The sequence below is a fragment of the Varroa destructor genome, unplaced genomic scaffold (genome assembly GCF_002443255.2).
Source record: "Varroa destructor unplaced genomic scaffold, Vdes_3.0 BEIS01000006.1, whole genome shotgun sequence".
Taxonomy (NCBI): Eukaryota; Metazoa; Arthropoda; class Arachnida; order Mesostigmata; family Varroidae; genus Varroa; species Varroa destructor.
Window position 1 is genome coordinate 9,852,835 of NW_019211459.1, and position 14,973 is coordinate 9,867,807.

At 43.4% G+C, this 14,973-nt stretch overlaps 2 protein-coding genes across 6 annotated transcripts in view; both read left to right on the top strand.

Moving 5' to 3' along the window:
• The window catches only part of nAChRalpha6 (nicotinic acetylcholine receptor alpha6), a 237,092-nt gene that overhangs the window by 138,284 nt on the left and 83,835 nt on the right, over positions 1-14,973 (top strand). The gene's annotated exons all lie outside the window — the stretch shown is intronic.
• Positions 1,309-5,373, top strand: LOC111253273 (polycystin-2-like protein 1). Its single transcript, XM_022812447.2, has one exon. The coding sequence runs from the start codon at positions 1,638-1,640 to the stop codon at positions 3,987-3,989; it is 2,352 nt and encodes a 783-aa protein (XP_022668182.1). The 5' UTR covers positions 1,309-1,637; the 3' UTR covers positions 3,990-5,373.

Below are 14,973 nucleotides of genomic sequence, written 5' to 3' on the forward strand. Positions count from 1 at the left end.
CTCTGTTAGCAAGCTATGGCAAACAATCCTACGTGTCGTCGTGGGCTTTGGCCCACACCTACCTGAGAGTCGAATAGAATTTCGCTGTTCCGTATTGTTGTCGTTGTTGTCCTGAGTTGGCCGAGCGACCTGATTACTAGTGCGTCCCTGTAAACGTTTAGGCTTAGGGGTGTGTCACATAGGCGACTAAGCTGAAGTACTGACTGGCCAGTAACGAGTCGTTGTCTATTCTTCGCATAAAACTGTACGTAAACGCCCACCGTGTTACATAGGACTAATACGACAGTGTATGTTCCCCAGATGCCGCGCAATCGTGATAAACAGCTAGCAGCTAACTACCGATCAGAAATGGACCTGCCAGTACCGCTAAGAGCTGGACACTGAGCAACTGACTGACCTATACGGTCGAAAGCACATCGCGTCGAAGCGTAGCGTCTCGTACGGCAGACAACCTCTACTAGAACTATGCTGGACCTCTTCCTCCATAACAATGAGCATAATAAACCGTTAGTCTATACACGATTGCTATAGCCTTCAGGGCCAACTACCAGCAGTTGCTTTGCTATACGTTAGTCAGTTTATGTGCACTGTTTCGTCCAAATGAAGTGTGGAGAATTCGGTTGCTTGTTATGATGATGGTGCTAGAGAGGTATGAAGTAAGCGAAGCGGCTCACTATTACTACTCTTATTGTTATTCGCGTAGATTTTCCTGTACAGCATCAAAGTGGAATCTCAAAAGTAAACAATGTGGAAAAAAATGTCTACGGAATCTATCATTGATATGTGTTGTCGAGAAGAATCGGAGAGAATCACTTTAGGATCTGCCATTCAACGTATTGCATCGCGCTTACGATTCAGATACTTTACGAAGCGCTTTGAGCACTGCTAGTTTGTCTTTGGCTTCAGGGATTATTTTCATGTCTCTCCTTCAGTTCTACTGATGAATTCATTAATCACCGTCTCTTAGTGTACTGCAACTTGAACGCTTCCGAAAAGCTACCCAAACGGCTTGATAATGCCCTTTTACACTGATAAGCGCCTGCTCCATTCCTTGAAACAAATCAGGTCTAATGATGAAGATTATATTGAATGCCTCCTGCTTCTAGACATATCGTGGACGAGAGGCTCGATTAGTGTGACCCATAGGAGCGCGTAGTAGATCTCGCTCGGGCCAGCTGGCTGGTCACAGGGTAAAGGTACCACGAGAGGTTCGAGGTGTGTTTAATACACCATGTATACCCATATACGAATATTATAGCCGATTAAATGGCTGTGTTTTGCTGGCCGCAGTTTCCAATCGCATCTAGTTCTCGAATACAAGCAAGAACCGGTAATGAGGGGGAGACCAAGCAAACCATTCGCGGTTGGTTGATTCTGTATCTCACTGTTCACTTCTGATTGACCTCTCCTTGCCAGTGGCGGACGTGCAACAGTGATCCCGTGACGTCGACGGCTGTCCAGCCAATGGTAAGCGAATGCAGCGTGCGTGACGGCCGTGAGAGATACCAGTCGATAGTAAAATTACGCAGATGCCATTGGTGCCGAGAACTCCTACCGATCGGACCTCGCGACAATCCAACACCCAACAACGAGCGAAAACCTAGTCAAAACTAAGCGTTGCCTCAGGACCTTCCGCAATGTACGGCGGCCCCGAGAGTGACCATATTAGCTATGGCAAACCGGCCAGCGGTATTCGGCCGATAACAGGCCAACAAGCGCGTTCGGCCTGGAAAAATAACAGGCCCCGTTCCAAAGATCTTGAAGGAACGCTCGGCAGCGGATATGACGAGATTGTCGATGATCGCAGCGAGGTGTTCGCCGAGCCGCCCAAAGGATGCTTCAAAACCATCCGCTCGCTATGGGCAACACGCCAAATGGTCGCAGACACATCGGACAAGGACTGGCTCGTAAAGACCACCTTACGTGAACTCTTCATCTACATTTGTTTCTTGTGCATTTTGTGCATTCTGACGTTTGGTATGATGAGTCCGACAATGTACTATCAGACCAAAGTTCTCAATGATCTGTTCCTTGATTCGAGTTTTAAAGACAACTCTGGCAGTCTGAGAGGCTCGACAAACCTCGACAACTTTTGGCAGTTCGTTGATGACGTGTTGATTAACTCGTTGTACTGGGACACCTGGTATAACAATCAGTCATTGGTAAGGGATGACAAAAACATTCTCTATGAAAATCGCATGCTTGGATCGCCTCGTTTCCGCCAGCTACGTGTGCGTAACAATTCGTGCAATGTCCACAGCAACTTTAAGAAAGTCATCTCGCAGTGCTATGACAATTATTCACCATTCTTCGAAGACACTGAACCGTACGGCCTTATGAACGGCTCGGCCTGGACCTACCACAAGGAGAAGGAGTTAGATGGTTACGATCACTGGGGCCTGCTCTACCGATACAGCGGTGCCGGTTACTACTCAGACATCGGCACGACAAAAGAGCAGGCCCTAGCGTCCATTCTGGAGTTAAAGGACAACCTTTGGATTAACCGGGGCACCAGGGTTGTGTTTATCGACTTCACCGTCTACAACGCTAATGTGAATTTGTTTTGTGTCGTCAAGCTTGTATTCGAGTTTCCAGCTACCGGAGGCATGGTCCCGTCATGGAGTTTCCGCACAGTAAAACTTCTACGATATGTCTCCACCGGGGATTACATGATCCTCGGTTGTGAGTTCTTATTCCTGCTCTACATCTTTTATTACGTCATCGAAGAGTTTTTGGAGATCAAGGCTAATCGCACGGCCTACTTTAAGTCAATCTGGAACATCCTCGACATTTTAGTAATCATAATTTCAGGTGTGTGTATCGTTTTCTCTATATACCGCACGATAATGGTGAATTCGTTACTTGTCGACCTGCTCAAAAAACCAGACGAATATGCCGACTTCGGTAAACTGGGTTTCTACCAATTCCAGTTTAACAACGCAGTCGCAATGGCAGTATTCTTCGCTTGGATCAAGATTTTCAAGTACATCTCTTTCAACAAAACCATGACACAGCTCTCGTCGACGCTGTCACGCTGTTCAAAGGACGTCGCCGGCTTCTCGGTAATGTTCTTCATCGTTTTCTTCGCGTTTGCCCAGCTCGGTTATTTATTGTTCGGCACCCAGATCAAGGGGTTCAGCAACTTTATCAACGCCGTATTCACCCTTCTGCGATTGATTCTCGGCGACTTCGATTTTGAGGAGCTCGAACAGGCCAACCGTGTGCTCGGACCAATCTATTTCCTCTCGTATGTGTTCTTTGTGTTCTTTGTTCTTTTAAACATGTTTTTAGCAATCATCAACGATACATATGCCGAAGTAAAAGTAGAAATCGCTCAGCAGAAAAATGAGTTCGAAATTGTCGACTACTTCAAAAAGGGATATAACAACTTCCTTACGAAAATAGGTAAACGGGATCAGATCGTCGACATTCAGAACGCGATGCGTATGGCCGATACCGACAATGATAATAAATTGACCTTTGAAGAAGTACGAAAGAGCCTTCGCGGCCAGAACTACAGCGATACCGAAATCGAAATGCTGTTCGCCAAATACGATATCGATGGAAACCGAGAGCTCAACGAGCAAGAGGTCAAAGCGATGATGGCACATCTCGAAGGCCAGAAGAACCTACTTGACCAGGAGATTGAAAATGAGCAGAAAAGTATCATACCAGATGCTTCGTCAGGTGGTGGAGGCTTGGATGGCGCAAGCCTCGAAGAGATCACCGTTTTGGTGAAACGCGTCGACCGCATGGAGCACTCGATCGCACAGATCGTCAACAAGATCGACGCGGTCCTGCGCGGCATGGAGGAGATGGAAAACAAGAAAAAACGCCGTAGAGACGGCATGTCCAAGATCCTTGACACAATCTCCGAGGCGGACATCGACGAAAAGGAGAAGCGACTTCGCATGGAGAAACTCGTAAAAGAAGAACTACTTCGAACCGATTCGGAGTCATCTCTTAAGGATCCCACGAACAATCTTTAGAATAGTAAATGATGATGACAAACCGGAACATGTGGTTTGAATAGTCCGACATTCTATATAAATCCTATTATAAACATAGACGCCCTTGAAAGGCCCATTATAAGCAGTCAATAGGACGACCTATCACTTATCACAAGGGATTCACATGATAAAGACAAGTGATTACGCTATACATGGTAAGAACCTTTGATGTCCGTCGCATGTTCAGACGCCTATTCCATATGACTACACTATTAATGTTTCATGATAATGTTACAATAAACGGATCAGTACTGATCTCAAGGTCAATGACTCAAGCCAACAAGCCAACCAAGTAGAATAAATCGATTTTTTTTTTTGTTAAAATCGACACTGCTATCGAATGCATGTTTTATTAATATCGTTACTATTATATCATACATACATACTTCTATATAGACATACATACATATATATATATAGAGAGAGAGAAAAAAAATAGAGATGACGTTTACATAGTACCCACGTTATCATAATGATTACAAATAATTCTTACCAAAATCATATACTCCTGATGGTGACAGTGATGATCAATGCTTAAGTACTGTATAAACTACGGAGTGAGCCGGCGTAAAACGCCAAGAAGTTATAACTTAATGGTCGTGCTGTTTAAGTAATATTATTCTCCTTCGCCAGTAACATTGATACAATATGCTTGAATCAATGAATATATATATATATATATAAATATAGGAAAACACAATATATGAATATTCTATACTATTCAACTATACTATATGAATATTCTATAGTTTATATAAATATATTTACTAACTATATCGTTTGATTGATACTATGAATCGTAAAACCACACAACGCATAATAGACAGATAGACAAGTTGTCCAATAGAACTTCCATCCAAACTTCCAAAGCAAGGCAGGCGTTCTACAGCATGTAACAGTAATTAACTAACCTATTATCGTACAATATATATATAGCAAACGCAAACATCTATACACAACAGTTCAAGCAATATACTATCGTATTTAGAAAACGAGCATTATTCCGATAGGGAAACAAAATAACCTAAAGCGATCGTAGTGCTGAGATGATGAATTATGTCTACAGATGGGGTCTTTGCCATAGTCGACCTAACATCATTCCATGATATCTAGCGAATAATGAAAACAATGCTGGAAAGCAAATATCATACACCTATACGTGCATCGATCTATTAAATAAAAGAGAGTCCTATTTTCTGAACGGCGGCTAACCTCGTACAGCGATACCTAGAGTGGATTTTGCCGCCCGAGATACTGGCAAGCAACGGTCCCGTGATGTACGGGTAACATGATTCATCACTGTGTCAGACAATAAACTGTGCCATTGAAATGGCGCAAGTAATGCGCAAAGCACGAGACGCAACACCAATTGTATTCTAACTTAACTTGGTGAATTTTCTTTGTTTCCAAAGGGGTTCTTTACACGGTTGCCGCCTCGTGAGGGGCTTGTTGTTTCAGGGCGGACAAACCACGTACTTTTGTGTATAGCCCGGTTTCGGTAAACACAAGATTGACTATGCCAGATTCAAATTGAGCATAACTAACTTCACTTCTAGCGACTTTGAAAGAAGATTTAGAGGAGAGATCGACGGCTGCGTCAGAGGTCGGAACGTTTCGGAAGTGGAATTCAAACGATTTTGGCTTGTATCGCTACTTTTCGTGACTTCCGGATTTCTTTCAGCACCTTCCAAAGCATTAAAATAGGTTTAGACGACGCTTCGTGCCATGGCGGAGACTGACCAATCTGCACCGCACAACGGCGTAGGCGATGCTAGTTTAATAGTAACAACAATCATAACAGCCTTAGGCTACACGATGATGTCGTGATGGCCGCTAGCGGCACTAACCAAATATCATTCCACATGGCAAAATTCAATTGTGCGTGATGGCTGTGCCGTGGTTGGCGCCATAATGTTACCTCCCGGAACCCCGACACTACCGGGCCATTGTTATATATATAATACACACATTGCTATGTGACACACAAGTACAAGCCTTGGTGAACGGTACATTTTCCTTACACTCTAACCCGTCATCCAGGATGCAATGGTAGTTGATGATGTATAGGGCATTTTTTTGACTAGAATTAGACTACAAGAGCAGCATGCGACGACGGGCCGATGATGAGGCGTGCCAATGCTTCTCCAAATGACACCACCGTTTCTACTTTGGCTGACTGGAACAAGAGTCACTTATGATCAAGCTATATTTCCTAGCCTTAGCCTAGTTACTCTATGTCGTCCTAGGGCTTGAACTCCAGGAGGTATCTGCCGTTGCCGTCAGCAGTGACGGCTTCTACTGATGTGAAGTGGCCTTTTCAAGCAGAACGTTTTTCTCTTACTCATCGTGATCGTTCAGTTTTAGCAACGGTGCTGTACAGCAGTTTCTTGCGTTTCGTCGCAGACCGTTCACCTCCTCACTCCAATACATTTTCGTTTCTTTCTCTGCATCCTTACAATAAGTCATTCGTCCATTTCGGCAGGCCGAACGGGTTCAAGTGTTTCTCTCAAAGACGCGTGGGCGGCCGCGTCAACAGCATGGGCAATTCCGAGCTGGGTACAAGCTACAGCTCTCTGAGTAGTCAAATAGAAACCCTGTCTAGTATGGGTGCCATGGGGTTTTTGTGAGTCCTGGCAGAGTGCGGTGCCGCCGACGTTTTCTCCCACTACGATGCAGTTGCCCCCAGGCGGACCGACCTGATGAGAGCTTCCACGCAGTAGAAGGACAAATTGTTTGATGCAGGAAAGCACGGGAACTACTACTTCGCATAGTTGCTTCCAGAGGACTACAAACAGCGAGCGTATAATTGCTACGTAGTTCCGGCGGCGAGAGTGAATGCAAATACAAGCAAGGAGGGCGACGGATTCGCTTTGTTCGCTGTTAACGTGACTGTCAAGAATCGAACACCCGCCAGGCGGTGAAATCAAGAGACAGCTCGGATGAAGCCTAAGCCGTAGTGTCGGCAGCAGTAGTAGTTGCCCCGCGGAAGCTAGGGCAGCCATTGCAAGTTTCGTTGAACGCCACGGCTTGACGAACAAACGGCAGCCATCTTCTGACCAGACCCTTCAAGCGCGCTCAGCTATTGCTGCCAATACAATCGGCTCAGCAATGAGAATCCCGAACGGTTAAACAACCGATAGCACCTCGAGACGCCTAGGTTAGTTTTACATGGCTCTGAGAACGCAGGTCATAATGGCTAGTCGGCCCTCGCGAGCTTGTGTAGTATGATTGAACAACACGGTGTGATACGAGCTATTGAAAGAACATAGAGGCTAGCGACGATAGCACTGGCGCCAACAACCACAGCGCAGAAAACGAGGCGAGGATATATTGTTAAATGCACCTTCGTTACTTGCGCTGCCGAGTACCACACCGACCTCTTTCCGGGTAGCCATAAGCAAACTTCTAGGGTCAAGTCCCCTAATGTTTTCTCTTCCTCTCTCACATGTTTTCTTACTGATGATGGGCCCACTCTAAAGGCGAACAGGCACAGTAGGGACAATTACGGTGTTAAATATATTCTTCATGGAGAAGCTACATCTAAGAGGGCAGTTAGGTGCTAGATGCACAAACGAGCACATTTTGGAAAAAGGAGCAAAAGCTGGAGTTATATTATAATTTACATGTCACCATGAACAAATCTACATATGTATTCAGTTCGGTAGTTGCAACGTAAATAACCGGATTGAGGGAAGTTTTTTTTTGAAAAACATTGCCCTCTCGTATATTTAGCATTGATGATCGTATATATAGGATAATATGTTAAACATATCTATGAAGCTCAAATGAGCACGTTACGTGTAATCACGGTACGTACCGGGCGCAGTTTCTTTCACACAACACCGGTTCTTCGATTACCAGCGACGATAGGAGGCAACATCAAAGTCTGAAAGGAAGCCATTTGTTAACAGATGTGCTCTAGTCGATAGCTATGGCGGGGCGTGGCCTGTTAACACATAAGCGGAAAGCTAAAGTATCATTGGGACGGAAAAATGATAGAAGTGACTTCCATTCAGCACCAACGTTACCAGTTAAATTCTCGAATACTGTTTTAACTTCTTTCGAGGCTGGTACAAGTGCTAAAAAGGCACAGATTGTGTACAAATAAAGGCTATTTGTACCACGTCACAAAGTGGCAGACACTATGTTTTTAACTTAACGAGATCGAGACGCATTCATAATACAAGGTAAGGTAAGACTAAAGCGTAAAAAATAGTCCTCAACCTAGTCGTTTTTTCGACAAACACCAGCTATTATTATCTAGCTGTTACGTAGAACTGCATGGCACTTCCTCAAAGTATAAGGCATCCAAAGAGCACGTATATAATGCGGCTTGATGAGCCTCCCATCTCACACAACGGTGACGGAATTGTTCCGATCAATCTGACCGATTTAGATGGCAGTAGCAATTATAACAGTAGCAATAGCAGTAGCTTAGCAGAGTGTGTCTCCTGGCCACAGTGTGTATTAATACGTGGTAAAATACTTCGATATGGTGAAAGGGATTGTCGACTTGGCTGTCCACTGTTAAACCGGCCGGGCGAACTCGTCACCGATACTAGACCAGCTAGCTTCGGAAGTCGGTGTGCCCAAGGAGTAGATTTTATAGACGTCGTGCGTGTTAGTTATTTACCCTGATCCTCCGTTGGGCCTCTTGTCCCCGCTTAAGAGAAGTCAACAAAAATCCGACGTAGGCGTGGTAAGCAATAAGCTAACTAATCGCAGGACTTGATGCTGTAGGAAGGTAATGCGTCGATGGGCGAATGGAAAAAGCTCAGAGGTCAGATGTGGCTAGCGTTTTGTCTTTTTGCTGACGTGGACCAATGAACCATCTAGAGCTGAAATAAGCAGCAAGTTCGGGAAGCTCCAATAGCCTCAACTGCGGTATCGATAGAATCTGAGCAACTTACGTGCTTTCAACATAATAGATAAGTTCAGAACGAACTGGACCATATCAATGGCTTACCTGGTCGGCGAAGGGGGAACTTTTTGAGAAAAAAAATTAGGGCAACCGTGATCGTAGGAGAATCGCGGTAACCGGGTCATGAATTCAAAATTCCTGTTTCAGGTGTAAGGTCTCTGTTCAAAAAATTTACCTCTACTATTTGACAGAAGAGCAAAGGGAATGGAAGGAGACGGAAGAAAGTAGGGGTAGTCATGGTTTATGAAGTCGCTTTCATGCTGAGTCAATCTGCCGTCCCCCCACACAATAATGGAATGTCACGAAGCCAAGTAAGCATGCTGAGCCTAAATGGACCAAAAAAAAAGAGTTCCAAGCATTCCGTGACAATAAAAGCGGGCTCTTCATTTAAAGAGCTGTATGATAGGCAGCAATGTGCATCGCCTCTTCACGGGAATTACAAGGCTCTTGTTTCTGGTGAGTGACTAGGGATGCAAGCAAAGTTAATGACGCTGGCTGATAAGGGACAGGTCATTTAAAGTATTTCGTGAGATTATTAAAAGCAAGCTAATCTTGATATATATATATATATATATATGCTTATTATTAGCTAAACCCACAAGTCGGTTCAAATGATTTACGTATCTTTGACGAAGCACAGTTTTGCATCTGAGAATACCTATCGAATCTGACTAGTTCGATTTAATACGCTAAAAATGCCATTGATTTTTTGTAGCGAAAGCTATGGAAGTGCCTCAATGATTCCCCGTTGTTAATACCTTAGAAGTTTTTACGAATTTCACGATTTGTTGCTAGTTTTAAATAGACCGTATTACTACTGTATGGTTCATAGCTGCCATCGTGTCATTTATGAGGCTTATTACACCGTTGACCTGCGCCAATTTTCCCCGCCAAACATTGTCTGCCTTATTTTGCACGTTCTTTCCAACACAACTCTAAAGCTAGAAAGTTTGGACGCTACCGGATAAACATGACCTCGTTGTGTCTACACGACCTCCCCTATACTTAGAGCCTTTTCCTTAGAAAAAAAATACCAGGAAAGAGCTTTGGGTTTTTTATTTATACATTGGTTTGTCGACAGTTTTGCACCGGACTTGAAGCAAGTATTCTCATTTATTTGAACGTAATACTACCAAACGGAATTTTGATCGATATCCTTCTAGCTTATTCCTAGCAATATCATAATTTTCGACTTTGTCACCAGCGGCTTTTACCTACCGCCTCTATTGAAAGTGAATTAATTAATTAAGAGGGAGTTCTGCAGGGACTGAAGCAGATGATAGTCTTTTATTGCAATATCCGGGTTGTATGGCGTATGCATAAATTTCCCATCTTAGTCCTCTCAATTTTTGCCAGTTAGTTAAAAATGGAGGTGGCAGCAACAGCAGTTCGTAATAAACTATATCTTTCCAATCCCACTAAACACGTAGCATAATCTCCAGTTGCCGTCAATGCGGACTTTATCACAAATCATGGATCTTTGCCCCGCTCTCGCCCCCCCCCCCCCTTGCACATTAGTAGCTTATGTAATCGACCTTCCATTACCTGCTATGAACCGTTTGAAAAATAAATTGATTTTGTTGCGTAGCTGCGTATTTTGAGCTTCGTAGATGAAAATACGATGCGTAAGTTCTTTTTCTTCATGTTAAATTTAAATTAAAACTAAATTAAGTTTCGAGCTTCTTAGTATAGCCAGCTTTGTTCTAATAATTTAGAACTATTTGGTGACCATATGTTGCCATAATCGATTTTTACAATATTTTCATTATTTTATTATATTTCTTTATAACTGGCCGATCACTACAAGGGGTATATTTTACATGGAAGTTTCCAAAACGAAAGCAATAGAACCACTTTCGGGCCGTATCCTCCGACTGACCACCAATAGCACTGTGGACCCAAGCGACAATTGTTTGTCCGTAATAAAATGTGGCAGAAATTTTACTAAGATTTAAAATGTTTTATTTTATGTCTTCATAAAGGCATCCTCTACTGCTATTAGCTCTTAACTGGATTATGTGTGTGCGCTGAGATATATGACTTTAAAGCTACCTAGCTCAAAAACAATCAGTACTTTCGGCCAACCCAATAAAGTGTGGCATATAAATTGACACAGATATGGTCTGATTATTTATCGTAATGGCATGCGTTCATTCGCCATTGCTGACCCGAACAGATTCGTCATAGTAGAAGATGATGCGCCGCTTTTACTGAACTGAGCTCCAGTCCCCTCGCCCATAAAAAATAAGAAAATATTTTTACATAAACTCGACAATGTACGTTACCACCAATTTTCCTATGGCTTTTCAACATTCGAGGAACATTTCTATGGATCAAAATGCCCTCTTGGATAAAGCTGGACTTTGGCACAAAAATGACACAAGAAGATATCCACTGTCTCTAAGATCGTTCAGATAAGCTCTAACGGTTAATCTTTGCGAGATTTTTGGCGCGCTTTTGCACCATCTGGAGCTCTTGTCCGTTTCGAATCCCTGCATTTGTGGGATTTCCGGCAGCCTAAAATTTGTTCCGTTGAAATTTTTGTATACTGCGTATCTAACCGAAATTTTACCGAGTTTAGATCTGCCAATAACGCTTAACGGACAGTTGCTATTGAACTACTATTTGCCAACTGAAGAAACCTTCCTTTGAAAACGATTAGTTAATAGTTTAGGTTCCGAACAGAAGCTGTAATTGAGAGGATTAGTCCTTGCGTTGTCCACTAGATATAGTACTTTTAGCGCGTGTAAAATTTTATACTCTTCATATATATATATATATGTATATATATATGTGGAACCAAAGAACAACGGCAAGGTGCAACTTGATGGCAACATTGTAGAGTAAACGAAATCATACGCGGCTTGGTGGAAGCTGTTTAATGCGGAATGAACGAAGCGAGGAGCCTTGAATTTAACAGTAGGAAACTGAAAAAGTGGATCAAGGACATAGAGCATGAGATAACCAGGAATGAATGGCCTAACGGCCAAGTAGTGCGGTGAGTCAGGGAATAACTCAGGGCCTGGTGCGTTACAATCAAGAAGCTATAAAGACCAGCACGTGACAGGATTTGCTAAGAACCGGGAGAAAACTTGCATCTCGTACGGGCCAAGCGAGCATTGATGAAATTGGAATGAAGCTCGATTCTGAAGTGTTTCGGCAGACTTACGTCGGGCGCTCAAGTCGGTCCCTTTGTTAATGTTACTGCAGTAGCGCAAGTTTAGCGCACTCTAGCTGCTCAAGCGATCAGGTGCCAATGCCAAAAAAATAGCATCTGTTCGGATGAAGACAATAACAACCATCAGTAGGAATTCAATCCTATTGCCTCGCATCCGTTATCATCTAGCAGCTAACCTCTTAACTCAAGTACTATTCTGCTCATTATCAGTCGTGTTTCCGGTTCCTATATGGTAACGAAGATAAGCTTTCAGACAGAAAATCCATGAAACAAGGCCGTCTGTAGAGAGGTACAATGATGAGTCGGAGGAATTGACAAACAAACAAGAGACGAAATCTAGAGGTCATACAAACAAGTTACCAACATGCGTGTACCAGGACTGACCCTAGACGATCGAACAGTGCTATACGACAAGTCGAGTGCCTCCCCGGGTGACAGCCATAAGAATAATATGAGACCGTGGGGGACCGCCAAAGAACGTCGATCCGTAGACGTTCATTGCTCATAAAGTCAATAGAGTTAAAGATGACATACCATACCATCCAGAAAGGGGGAAGGGGCACTGAATGTTTGCTTATCTCGCGGAACACACGATTGAGGTACTTCTGCAGCGGCTTTGATTACGATAAGGGCCTGATAAGACAAAAGTAGGAAAAAAAGAGAATTTGAAGAAAACATGGAGGTCAGTGATATGTATGTCATTCACGATTAAGGGCACAAACTATGGTTTTGTCCTCAAAATTAGTAATTTCCAATTAACGCTGATACCGGCGGTTATAGTGGATGGACACCGAGATGTCGCAGATTCCAGGATGACTCGGACGTTACTTAGAGTAAACCTGCTGAAAAGACTTCGACATGGTATAAAAGGCTATTCGTTGTAACAAAAATTTTGCCTGTTGCCCGAACCCCTCTTCCAACCTCGCATATCTCCCCAAAATAAAATAATGACAAAGTGAGCAGTAGCCGGGCGGTGATGGAAAAAGGGGTGGATGAGCAGTTGAAACAGTCGAAAAAGTTGGGATGCTCGCAAATGAGGCGGAAAAATGTGCGTGGACGGAGCTTCGCCTGTCACCGCTATGAACGCTATGCTTATCTGACCCTCTTATTTTGTACCGACTTGTTCTTTTACCCTTAATCTCGTAACCTTGGCCCGATCAAAAAAACGGTCAGAAACAGTTCGATGGACGCAACACGCCGGCGTCATTGTAATGGTGGCTGATTATCCCAATTCCTCTGTCTTTGTTTCCCATCCCCTCATAATATTAAGTCCTCCTCCTTAGATGATTTCGGACTTGCTAGAGCCACCAAAACGGTGTGCTGAACAATGCCCAGACATCGATGTTACACCTCTTTCAATTGCTATAGCTTGATTGGTAGAAGTGGGTGTCGGGACAATTTTTTTGACACGGATTTGTATCGGCTACCGCCACCTATCCGGTGGTCAACTCAACGGATCGGAGCACATCGAAATATTACTCTGATTATTAGTACTGGCAGCTACTGAAATAAGGCTAGCAATAGTAGTTGGGGGGCTGGCAATGTGCTAATACTAAAATGGAGAAATTAAATAAAGCCCAGCTGGCGGCATACGAGGTAAAAGATGTACACAAAGTCAATGCTACCAACGGCCATTGAACTAGTCATGAACACGATCAATGCGTTTAGACAGTCTATGCAACTCGACAACAACTATGCCGGCCACCTAAAAACAACTTACAAGTTCAGATTTATTGGTGCTAAAATCATCCATTATACGAATGAAGAGACATTACGCGGATTAATGAACACACCTGTTTTCTTAAATACATCAACAGCCTTAACATTAAAAAGATTTTTCTTTGAATGGAAACTATCAAACGGGCTTCATTTGTTTATCCGAGCCAGCACGAAGGTACCAGCGTTTCATCTACGAATGAACTATTACAAAACGTACTTAGCCAAATTACCTCTAGCCGATCATACGTAGTGCTAGTGTGATAGTGACCTATCATTCCGTCCCTTGAGATTATCGTTCGCTTTTATATCGGCATGCTTGCAATAAACGACAATCCAAAGACAGACTGAGAGATCTAAATATATAAACACTCTTAGTATTAATAAGGCTTTCCTATGAATGGAACCTGTCAAACAGGTTTTATTTGTGCATTCAAACCGGCACGAAGGTGCCAGTGTTTTGTCTACGAATGAACTACTACAAAACGTACTTAGCCAAATTGCGTCTAACCGACCACACGTTGTGCTAGTGTGACGGTAACCTATCCATGGATTTACCTTTCGTCCCTTGAGATTACCATTCATTTTTATACTGGCATGCCAGCAATAAACGACAGACCAATGACGGACTAAGAGATCGCAGTGCATTTCTTTATATCGCTTATCGGCTGATTGATGACGCTACCATATGCCTTGTATGACGTCGGTCGTAAAAACCAAGCGTTATCAATGATCGTTGTGAAAGTGCATGGCGTATAGCGGTTCAATTGGCGATCGGTAGCATTAAACCTATGTCTGATGTGCGTGGTCTAGTAGTAATCGGAACATTATCTGTGTGAGGATTATGAGCAGCCTTCGCGAGGGCAATTCATCTGATGCAGGTCCTGATACAGCGAGAAATTCGATCGGATCTGCTCTCTAAAGGAGCATTGAAGACTCTAAAACGAGAAATGCTGGCGTGACAATAGCACAAATGAGTCAAATAAAGGGGGTACATGAACGAGAACACACAAATCGGGTCTCCGACCACACTGCTTTTCCCGTAAGGCCTTTAAAGAGATGAGTCCGTTGGCAGATAGAAGCTAACGGAGATGGACGGGAGTAAGTGTTAATGGGAGATTCTTATCCATCTATTACCTATGTGAGCA